We start from the raw sequence: 12,624 nt of genomic DNA, 5'->3' as shown, positions 1-12,624 counted from the left end.
GCAGAGATGCTGGACCCTATCCCAGCAGTCATTGGGCGGCAGGCAGGGAGAAACTCTGGACAGGCCGCCAGGCCATCACAGGGCCCCCCCCCCCCCACAAACAGACACCTAGGGACAATTTAGTACGGCCGATTCACCTGACCTACATGTCTTTGGACTGTGGGAGGGAACTGGAGCCCCCGGAGTAAACCCACACAGACACGAGGAGAACATGCAAACTCCACAGAGAGGACGACCCGGGACAAGCCCCATGGTTGGACTACCCCGGGGCTCAAACCCAGAATAATAAAATATATAAAATAAAATAAAATATAATTGATAATAAAACTGGTGTGTCTGAGAATCATGAGTGAGAATCGCGATTTCAATTCTGAGCCAAAATATTGTGATTCCCACCTAATCCAAACTCGTGCTGCTCTACTACACCTCGAATATTAATCTGACAACACTTAATGAGGTCTGGATTCAAAAAGAATTAATCAATCCTTTAGTCAAACAGCCTGCAAACAAATCGTAATTTGGATACGTCTGTCAAAGTTGACTATGGTGGCAGACTGAAATATCTATCAATAACTACTTGTAACTGGTAAAGATATAGTCATTATTTTTAACAAATATGTTACAATGTGCAGACACGCAGTGTTTATTTTTTACACTTGCAAGGCAGCCGAGTATAGTTTGTCTTTTCACCATTATTGTGTTGGCAGTTTTCATGAGTCGGCCTCATATGCAAACATAAACTGTTAGCAGTAGTTCACACAAGGGTTCACATCTTTTGATTATGAACTGAATAAACTCAGTTCATATAATTCTTTTATAGTGAGAGGATGTCTCCACATGAAAGCATTATGGCAGACCACTTATCCGTTGCAAACTGTACTATGACTTCTTAAGGACTAAAATAATTACGCCGACAATTATGCTCCTCAACATAGATGATGAATGGACCCCAAGCACCTTGTTGATGTTCAGCAGTCTTTGAAAACTAAGCAGAAGTGCAACAGGGATCTTTGACCACACAGCTTCAATTTTGCTGAGTACAAGATTACTCAATAACCTATTATACAAACAAAAGAATCAATTTGATAGAATTTGCATGATTTTAAAAAGAGAATCTTATCATCCAAGAGACGCATCGTCTGATCAGAAAAACTACGATGGAGTCACCTCATGGTGATTTATGGATTTCATCAATCAATCTAAACCCATGATTTCCACCTGCGCAGAAACCTGTTATCTTCCCATTTCATTCTTGAACACTCAATTTGTCTGTTGCTTAGCGAAACCATTGACCCAGATTGACACTCAAACCCAACAAACAGCAGAACATGCCTTCTAGCTGGTTACCCCTCGAACAATGAAAATAGGGTAGCTTGCCTGGTAGAAAGCTGGTCCTGCAACAAGCCAAACCCTAAAGATTAACCTACCTGTGTTGGAGCGTCGCCGAATGCCAAAGTCCCAGCTTGAGGTGATGTCCATTGACTGGGAGAGATCACAGCCATGATTCTCACCCATGCTGCTGTCTGCCTCACTCAGGGAGCCTGACCCAACGGACCCACAGCTGCTGCCCGGTACCAAAGCCAGCTGGCACTTTTCCAGGTCCACGTCTTGATCAATCAGTACCATTTCACACATGCCTGTATCATCACTAGTGACATGAGACTGGCGAATGTGGGCCAGGATAATTGCTGGGTTGTCCAAGAAAGCCATTTTTCTATGAAGTTAGGTGGGTATGTTCTTAGCTTCAATTTTTCTTTTACTCACGCCTCTCTTTCAGTGGGTTGATGATCAGGAGATAAGGCATATTTTTCTTTTCCTCTTCTGGGTTAGTTTCCCTGGTCCATGGTAGTAAACACCAGTTTGCCTGTTTGTGGAAAGTTAAAAGAGGTCACATGGTGTAGGCAATAGTGCATTGACCTTTGAGATTTAATAAAGGAGTAAATTATAAACTGTGTGTGTCCAATGTCTAGGTCATCATAACATCACATTAGGCTTCATATTATCCTGGAAAACATGATCAAACTTGAGAACTTCTCCCTTTGGTCTCTCATCACCATGACACAAGTTTTGGTGCTTGTAAAACAACAATTAGCTGCCAGACTTTAGAGGACCAAAGGGGTGTAACTACATTAGTGTTAAAACATAAATTATTACCATGCAAACATTTTAGCTACCATAATATCCTGTTATCATCCAGTTGTGAAATCAAGTAATTTCCTTTAAACAGATGTAGTGTGGGACCATCTGGTTCTGAAGGTCAATCAGATTACTGTTTATGAAGACACTTCCCCATCTAAGAGATCAAACTTTTGATTAATGCTTAAACTGCCACTTTGTAAAGTGATGTCAAATTTTAAAAACTATCTTTTTCTTAGCCAGAGAACAGCCTGTGGGAGAAAAACATATTTCTTCTTCTACTTTTGCCTAGGTGGTCTCCTCAGACCATTTTAACGTGAAACACACTGTCCTGAGAGACAACCGGCACCACAAGCAATAGGCTTAGGGAAACATGGTTTGGGTAAAACAGGGTTATCAAATCAGTCTCATAAATTTATCAACCATTAAATTTAGTTTTTAATATTCCAAAATTGATGGAATAATCCAATCAGTCCCATTAAATCTGTCTCACAAAGTCAGACTCATGAATCAGTCTCGTAAAATTTTTAGGTATTAACTTTGGTGGTCAATAGTTATAACACCGTTCAAGTTAATGGATTAATCAATGTTGCACCCATTGGAGTAAAAATAGGCAGGACAATGACTTACTTCAATGAAAACAATTTATTAGCACAATCAAATAAAAATAAAGAAACTCGACTGATGAAGACCTACACTTTGAACAATGTGTGGTCCCACTATTGATAACATTAGATGTTTGGTTCTATAGATTATTAGGTGCTTTGTTGCACATTTCACCACCACCAGTGGTGGGAATGATTATTAGATCATTGTGATTCACACATTTAAGACAGGAGAGCTTGGGAGCAATACAGCAGGGTAGGGAGACGGTCTCAATGTTATAGACCAAGCTGTCATTCCCTTACTAAACATATTAACTATACTAGTAGAATCCACATCCACACTAGGTTTAAACCTAGCAGGCTCTCTAATCACCTGCAACCTGCTGAATGATAAGTCCCTAGTGTCAAACTACACGTAGACAGCTATCTATATTGCTCAACAAGGTGCAGTGCCATCCCCAGTAGGGTGAATGTCATCCACTTCAGAAAGCCTCAGAAAGAAGGCCAGTTATTAACAAAGTCAAATCCCTACTCATTACAGTAACGAGCCAGCCAGTCATTCGTTGAGGTGAGCCTACGGTACATCTCATCATTACCCTTCACAGGTAAGGGACCAGAGACAATTAATCGATGCCAACACACATCTTTCTGGCAAACTCAAGTGTTCTGACTCGGCTGGCTTTTGTGATCTCTAATTGTTTCATCCTAGCATTATTGGTGCCGACATTTTTCATTTACCTTTATTAGGTTAGTCCCAGGTTAGTCCCATTGAGATTAAAATCTCTTTTAAAAGAGAGACCTGGCCAAGAATGGCAGCAGTACATCAGTTTCAGCACACTCACATGAAGACAACAGAATCGCTCAAAGTGCAAAATAGCATAAAAATAAGGGAAAAGATACAAACCTGTTATCAATTGAAACATTTACAATTTCCAATAGACTCAGATTCCATAGACTTAACCATACCTTTAAATTCGGATAGAGTAACCAAGTCCTGGAGTTTAAGTCTATTCTGCAGGCTATTCCAGGCAGATGGTGCAGAAAACATAAAGGCCTTCTTGCCCAGCTCAGTCCAAACTTTGGGAACAGTCATTTGCAAGGTGTCCTGAGACCGTAACCCATAAGTTCCATGTTTTACAGACAGAAAGATTGACAAATAACAGGGGAGGGTACCCAGAATGGCCTTATAGATACAAATGAATAACAATGTTGCTGAAAGTAGTGGTGCTGTGTGCCTGGGTTCCCTGATTCTCCCTCCATGATGCCAGCACCCTAAGATTATCCTCTATGTCAGAGACTCTGGCTCCAGGTAAACAGGGAACCAAGGTTGGTGAAGCTAATCTGATATTGTGGGTAATGGGGTCTCCTATCACTAGCATACATTGCTTTACGCTGTTGCTAGGAGCGGGAGAGGCACACTGACTGGTAAGACTACCAACAGGGCTGGTGAGCGGCGAAAACCGGTTTGCAGTCAGGAGAGGTGACTGCAGAGCAGGCCACACGACCGTTGGCTTGCTTTTGCGAGCCTTCACATGCCAGTAAACAGAGAAAAACCCTGCCACATCTGCCGACGAGGCTGAGCTAGTGCTAACAATAACAGGTCTGCTGTCAGGCCTGGGGCTAAGGCTATCTGGAGTGCCCGTCACGTCTAATGTAATCCTAGCTGAAAAAAGCTGCGCTAACTCACGGACACATCACTCTGGTAGAGACAACCTATCTGTAACTGTGGAACAGTCACCACACACCATCGTTTTAAAGAGGCTGCTTTGACTGCAAATGCAATAGAGCTAACTGCTTAGTTCAGCGAAGCTCGAAGCTTTTAAACAAACTAGGAATGAGAGGCTGCCTACTAACACAAGAGTTCTTTGAGACAAAAACTAGAGAATCTAGCGATAAGTGAACTAAGCACAGAAAATATCAAAATCAGTAGAACAAATGAAGAGGTTAAAAATTAAGTTTCCTTTATTAATCCCCTTGGGGAAATTCAGTTACTGCAAATTAACCCATCCTAGCTGTGATCTGTGTAGCTAGGAGCATTGGGCTGCGATCTGTATGGTGTGCCCGGGACCAACTCCAGTTCTTTTCCCATTGCCTGGTCAAGGGCACAGACAGGAGTATAAACTCTAACATGCATGTTTCTTTTGATGGTGGGGGAAACCAGAGCACCCAGAGAAAACCCACCACAAACACGGGGAGAACATGCAAACTCCACACAAAGGACAACCTGGGATGACCCCCAAGGTTGGACAACCCCAGGGTTCGAACCCAGGACCTTCCTGCTGTGAGGCAACAATGCTATCCACTGGGCCACCATACCGTCCAAGGCAGAATATAGAGAAGGGCAGAATTTAGAGGAGAAGAGGGAATAAGAGAATAAACAGCAGTTTTCAATCACACAAAGCTTAATCTCACAAAGGTGGAAGCCGGAAGCCAGAAACAGCTGGCAGTGACGAGAGATCTGCGTCTGTCACACTGTCGGTCACACATGAGCGGCTATTGGTTTTGTGACGGGAAAATATACACTGAAATCCAGAGGAAAAAAAATAACATTAAGCTAGTTGTAACATAAGCCAACTATTTGCTGGAGCTCAAGGTTTAACAGTTAACCTTGCTAACTTGGAAAAAAAACATCCACTTAATCAAGAACAAAGGCTACAAGTTGCACGATTATCTCATCTCATTTCATCTTCAGCCGCTTTTCCAGGGTCGGGTCGCGGTGGCAGCAAGCTAAGTAGGGCACTCCAGATGTCCCTTTCCCCAGCAACGGCCTCCAGCTCCTCCTGGGGGATCCCAAGGCGTTCCCAGGCCAGATTGGACATGTAGTCCCTCCAGCGAGTTCTGGGTCTACCCAGAGGTCTCCTCCCTGTTGGCCATGCCCAGTAAACCTCCAAAGAAAGGCGCCCAGGAGGCATCCTAATCAGATGCCCGAACCATCTCAACTGGCTCCTTTCGATGCGAAGGAGCAGCGGCTCTACTCCGAGCTCCCTCCGGATGTCTGAGCTCCTCACCCTATCTCTAAGGCTGAGCCCAGACACCCTACGGAGGAAACTCATTTCATTCGCTTGTATCCGCGATCTCACCCTTTCAGTTACTACCCAAAGCTCATGACCAAGTTGCATGATTAGCAACTGATTATTAAAATTTGTCATAATTACTTTCTTACCAGTGACATATGGAGAAAATCCTGTTGTTTCAGTAAGCAATTGTGTCCCAAAAATGTTGGTATGCAAAAGTACCTCTTTTCGTATTGTCTGTTGCGCATCATTTATTTTGACCACGCATGCGCACCTGCGCACCAGTTATGTGCACCTCTGTCTATGATGCCGCACAGACATTGAGCATCCCACTGGTGAAAAACAGATACAGATCTAGGAAATACTGACATGAGTAAGAGTTTCTAAATATGGTACTTTAGACTATTATACTACCTATACAAGCTTTAACTATATGAACAATAAAAAATCGTATGTCCATGTATCTTTTACTTCACTGACAGTCATGTGTATGCCATTACTCTCCAGCTTACCTTTCATATGGGTTTTATTTTGTTTTTGCAACAATTCAGTTTCATTATATGAAACCAAAAACTTGACAGAAAAGGTTAACAGCAGGGTCAGGTGATGTAAGATGTACTGCTACCAATATACTGCAATTACACTGGGTGAAAGGAATTATCCCACTATCTTATTCTCCCTGCACATAAACTGCAAAGTAGTTGAAAGAGCCCTGTTGTATTTGAATTTTGATTCAATCATTATCTGCTCAATGACTGACGCTAGCAATATAACAATACCCACTAGGTGCTCAGAGCAACTAGTTGTATAAACAAACCATCTCCTAACACTTGCATTGTGCAATAAACACACAGGTAATTACTGTCAAAAACCTGTTTTACTACTTGCTGCATGTACATTGTGAAAACAAACCTGTTGACAATTCAAACATGAAATAAGCACTAAAGGCAGGGGTGAAAAATCAATGCTATCCTGAGAACCCGTTGACCAACAGACTGAGCACGTACTCAGTAAAAAGTACTCTAGTTTTCATTATGAATCATTTGGGCTTTGTGGTTTGTGTTTGAACATAAGCTAGTTAATGTTAGGCAGCTTCTGTTCTTGAAGCTATTCACAGCCAAGCTATCCTGCTGGTGAGCTAACAAGGTTCTCATTTGTTCCAGGCTGGACATTGTATTTTGTGCTATGTCATGTTCTAATTTTCATGAAGATTTCATAATAAACATTGTGTGTTTATCACAACTTTAGATAATAAACATATCAGCACAATTTTAGATAATAAACATATCAGCCCAATGTTAGATAATAAACATATCCGCACAATGTTAGATAATAAACATATCAGCACAACGTTAGACAATAAACATATCAGCACAATGTTAGATAATAAACATATCAGCACAATGTCACATAATAAACATATCAGCACAATGTTGGATAATAAACATATCAGCACAACGTTAGATAATAAACATATCAGCACAACGTTAGACAATAAACATATCAGCACAATGTTAGATAATAAACATATCAGCACAATGTCACATAATAAACATATCAGCACAATGTTGGATAATAAACATATCAGCACAACGTTAGATAATAAACATATCAGCACAACATTAGACAAACATATCAGCACAACGTTAGACAAACATCAGCACAACGTTAGATAATAAACATATCAGCACAACATTAGACAAACATATCAGCACAACGTTAGACAAACATATCAGCACAACGTTAGATAATAAACATATCAGCAAAACATTAGACAAACATATCAGCACAACGTTAGACAAACATATCAGCACAACGTTAGATAATAAACATATCAGCACAACATTAGACAAACATATCAGCTCAACGTTAGACAATAAACATATCAGCACAACGTTAGATAATAAACATATCAGCAAAACATTAGACAAACATATCAGCACAACATTAGACAAACATATCAGCACAACGTTAGACAAACATATCAGCACAACGTTAGATAATAAACATATCAGCAAAACATTAGACAAACATATCAGCACAACGTTAGACAAACATATCAGCACAACGTTAGATAATAAACATATCAGCACAACATTAGACAAACATATCAGCTCAACGTTAGACAATAAACATATCAGCACAATGTTAGACAATAAACATATCAGCACAATGTTAGATAATAAACATATCAGCACAACATTAGATAAACATATCAGCACAACGTTAGATAATAAACATATCAGCAAAACATTAGACAAACATATCAGCACAACATTAGATAAACATATCAGCACAACGTTAGATAATAAACATATCAGCACAACATTAGACAAACATATCAGCTCAACGTTAGACAATAAACATATCAGCACAATGTTAGACAATAAACATATCAGCACAATGTTAGATAATAAACATATCAGCACAATGTTAGACAATAAACATATCAGCACAATGTTAGATAATAAACATATCAGCACAACATTAGATAAACATATCAGCACAACGTTAGACAATAAACATATCAGCACAATGTTAGATAATAAACATATCAGCACAACATTAGATAAACATATCAGCACAACGTTAGACAATAAACATATCAGCACAATGTTAGATAATAAACATATCAGCACAATGTTAGATAATAAACATATCAGCACAACGTTAGACAATAAACATATCAGCACACCCCTTTTTTCTGCCAAATGCATCAAAAGCTTTACAGAAGACAAGTTTGCATGCTTTGTTGTAATGGGCAGAAAATAGCAAATCTCATTAAAAGTAAAATTCTTCTCCTACTGGGTATGTCTTTGGTTTCAAACCAAATGAAAAAAGAGAACCAGCAAATGTGGTTGAGACCATAGTTATGCTATACTTTGTAAAAAGAGAGCCACAACACAGACCCAAAACACAGCAGCCTACATCCCCACCTTATAGTCCACCACACAGCAGAGTTCACCAACACCTTTATGAGCTACAATATACTTCATGTTACATGACAATAAAGGAGAAATAAATCTATAGTTTGGCAAAACTGGTACAAAAATAATTCCCCTAATACGCCACTTGTACTGCTTCTGAGTGCATTAGCACCATGGATGGATATGTAAGGACTATATGGATGGATGGATATGTAAGAACTATATGGATAGATGGATATATAAGGACTATATGGATGGATGGATGGATGGATATGTAAGGCCTATATGGATATACGTATGGTTGGATGGATATGTAAGGACTATACAGATGGATGGATGGATGGATGGATGGATGGATGGATGGATGGATGGATGGATGGATGGATGGATGGAATGATAGGTAAGAACTATATGGATAGATGGATATACACTCACTGGCCACTTTATTAGGTACACCTTGCTAGTACCGGGTTGGACCCCCTTTTGCCTTCAGAACTGCCTTAATCCTTCATGACATAGATTCAACAAGGTACTGGAAACATTCCTCAGAGAGTTTGGTCCATATTGACATGATAGCATCACGTAGTTGCTGCAGATTTGTCGGCTGCACATCCATGATGCGAATCTCCCGGTCCACCACATCCCAAAGGTGCTCTATTGGATTGAGATCTGGTGACTGTGGAGGCCATTTGAGTACAGTGAACTCATTGTCATGTTCAAGAAACCAGTCAGACGATTCGAGCTTTATGACATGGCGTGTTATCCTGCTGGAAGTAGCCATCAGAAGATGGGAACACTGTGGTCATAAAGGGATGGACATGGTCAGCAACAATACTCAGGTAGGCTGTGGCGTTGACACGATGCTCAACTGGTACTAAGGGGCCCAAAGTGTGCCAAGAAAATATCCCCCACACCATTATACCACCACCACCAGCCTGAACCGTTGATACAAGGCAGGATGGATCCATGCTTTCATGTTGTTGACGCCAAATTCTGACCCTACCATCCGAATGTTGCAGCAGAAATCGAGACTCATCAGACCAGGCAACGTTTTTCCAATCTTCTATTGTCCAATTTTGGTGAGCCTGTGCGAATTGTAGCCTCAGTTTCCTGTTCTTAGCTGACAGGAGTGGCACCCGGTGTGGTCTTCTGCTGCTGTAGCCCATCTGCCTCAAGGTTCGACGTGTTGTGCGTTCAGAGATGCTCTTCTGCATACCTCGGTTGTAATGAGTGGTTATTTGAGTTACTGTTGCCTTTCTATCAGCTCGAACCAGTCTGGCCATTCTCCTCTGACCTCTGGCATCAACAAGGCATTTTCGCCCACAGAACTGCCGCTCACTGGATATTTTCTCTTTTTCGGACCATTCTCTGTAAACCCTAGAGATGGTTGTGTGTGAAAATCCCAGTAGATCAGCAGTTTCTGAAATACTCAGACCAGCCCGTCTGGCACCAACAACCATGCCACGTTCAAAGTCACTTAAATCACCTTTCTTCCCCATTCTGATGCTCGGTTTGAACTGCAGCAGATTGTCTTGACCATGTCTACATGCCTAAATGCATTGAGTTGCTGCCATGTGATTGGCTGATTAGAAATTTGCGTTAACGAGCAGTTGGACAGGTGTGCCTAATAAAATGGCCGGTGAGTGTATAAGGACTATATGGATGGATGATGGATGGATGGATATGTAAAGCCTATATGGATATATGGACGGATGGATATGTAAGGACTATATGGATGGATGGATGGATGGATGGATATGTAGTGACTATATGGATTTATGGATGGATGGATAAGTAAGGGATATATGGATGGATGGATATGTAAGGACTATATGGATGTATGGACAGATGGATATGTAAGGACTATATGGATGTATGGACGGATGGATATGTAAGGACTCTATGGATGTATGGACGGATGGATATGTAAGGACTTTTTGGATGGATGGATATGTAAGGACTATATGGATGGATGGATGGATGGATGGATAAGTAAGGGATATATGGATGGATGGATATGTAAGGACTATATGGATGTATGGACGTATGGATATGTAAGGACTTTTTGCATGGATGGACGGGTGGATATGTAAGGACTAGATGGATATATGGATGGGTGGATATGTAAGGACCATATGGATATATGGATGGGTGGATATGTAGGGACTTCATGGTGTTCTACTGAAGCCAGAGAAAGCAGACATGCTCACTTTTTCCAGGCAAAAACAAGAAGGGTCTGACTGAAGTTCCAAATGACTTGAAGGTTCCTTGACTATATGTGAGAAAAAAGACAACTCAAAACCCATTACTTGAGATTTTACTTAAACTTCAGATATGACTGAAAAGGACTTTACATTTTAAGCACCACTTGCAACAGAGAGGAGCTTCCTCATACAATATCACATGATATAGGATATCAGATGATATCAGATGATATCAGATGACATTGGCTTCCCTACAAGCTATCATCCCAATAGGATATCGGGAATCCAAGCTTAGATCAAGCCACATCACCCTTTTACCGATTCAATGTGTGTTGTGCTTCACTTTGAAACTGTTTGAAGGTTTGATGACACTTGCTTAATAGCCATAAAGTATGGTTTGTGTTTATTAATGTAGCATTAACGTAACCTTTATAAATCTGCACTGAAAATGATAAAACGATTGTGGCAATGACCCACATCTTGTGTATACCAACACTAAATATTGTTAAAATATCATATTACATATATGGCTCATATGACCTCCTTTAAAGGTAGGAAATAGAATTTGACTGCCCTAACGAATCCTTTAATTATTGAATACAAAGCTGCCAATCATTCATTAAATCTAAGCACTCTGAGTCTCACAGCTAACGTTAGGTAAACCCAGTTAAAAGAAAGAAAGAAAGAAAGACAGACAGACAGACAGACAGACAGACAGACAGACAGACAGACAGACAGACAGACAGACAGACAGACAGACAGACAGACAGACAGACAGACAGATAGACAGATAGATAGATAGATAGATAGATAGATAGATAGATAGATAGATAGATAGATAGATAGATAGATAGATAGACAGGTAGACAGACAGACAGACAGACAGACAGATAGATAGATAGATAGATAGATAGATAGATAGATAGATAGATAGATAGATAGATAGATAGATAGATAGATAGTCAGTTGAGCCACTCAACAAATGTTGAACTTTCATTTCCCCAAAGCCCCAAAGTCAGCCTTCTTAGCGAGCAGGTAAAGAGCCTCCGTTCATCTGCAGTCCGGGAATCGCATTAAAAGCATGCAGGCAACAGCCTATTGCTCACAGAATGATCGGTACTGCTGTTTATCACTAAGCAACAGACCTAGCCAAGTGCTAGCTAAGTGCTAGCTAACTAGCCCGAAGGCTGGTTTGTGGTTGGCTGCTATCATAGTCCAAAGTAAACGCCCGTCACCTACCATCATGCACACGTCCAATGAACGAATGGCCCAGGATACTCCGTGTCATCTGCAGCAGCAACAACGATCCATTACACTGGTAACATGACCACAATATACAATTCTAACATTACAACACAACACAACACAGACGCAGACCTCACTCAGTACCTATATTTCCTCCCTTGTAGACGCAGTCCTGTTGAGGAGTTTACTGACGGTATTGTTTGACTGACAGCCCTGTGCACCAATGACAGTTCAGAATATTGGCTCCAACGACCGCCTCTGAAAGAGTTACCCAGTCAAAGACTAGTGAAGGCGGTGCCAGCGCGGAGCGCAAGCAATCGGAGACGCGTCATTTGTGGTTTCAAATGTCAATCATGGAGGGACCGTTATTATGTTTGGGCAACGCTCGAAAGTCTCATTCGTGGCTTAAAATCAGAATATGTCATTTTGTTTGATATCGTTTAAAAGGAATTGAATTTACTTGACCGGGACATGAATAAACTAAGTTACACTT

The 12,624-nt window shown here is 40.8% G+C and overlaps 1 protein-coding gene across 1 annotated transcript in view; it reads right to left on the bottom strand.

The window, feature by feature from the left end:
• mapkap1 (MAPK associated protein 1) overlaps positions 1–12,276 on the bottom strand; it is a 90,161-nt gene extending 77,885 nt beyond the window's left edge. Inside the window, exons 1-2 of the mRNA XM_056290772.1 lie at positions 12,126–12,276; positions 1,428–1,864 (exon numbers count right to left, since the gene is read on the bottom strand). Of these exons, the coding sequence (XP_056146747.1) occupies positions 1,428–1,710 (283 nt within the window). The 5' untranslated portion in view covers positions 1,711–1,864; positions 12,126–12,276. The remainder of the gene's footprint in view (positions 1–1,427; positions 1,865–12,125) is intronic.
• Positions 12,277–12,624: the final 348 nt, after the last annotated feature.

Source organism: Lampris incognitus, chromosome 12, assembly GCF_029633865.1.
Source record: "Lampris incognitus isolate fLamInc1 chromosome 12, fLamInc1.hap2, whole genome shotgun sequence".
In the NCBI taxonomy this organism is placed as follows: domain Eukaryota; kingdom Metazoa; phylum Chordata; class Actinopteri; order Lampriformes; family Lampridae; genus Lampris; species Lampris incognitus.
The sequence above is the reverse complement of the archived record's forward strand: the minus strand, read 5'-3'. Positions and strand labels throughout refer to the sequence as shown.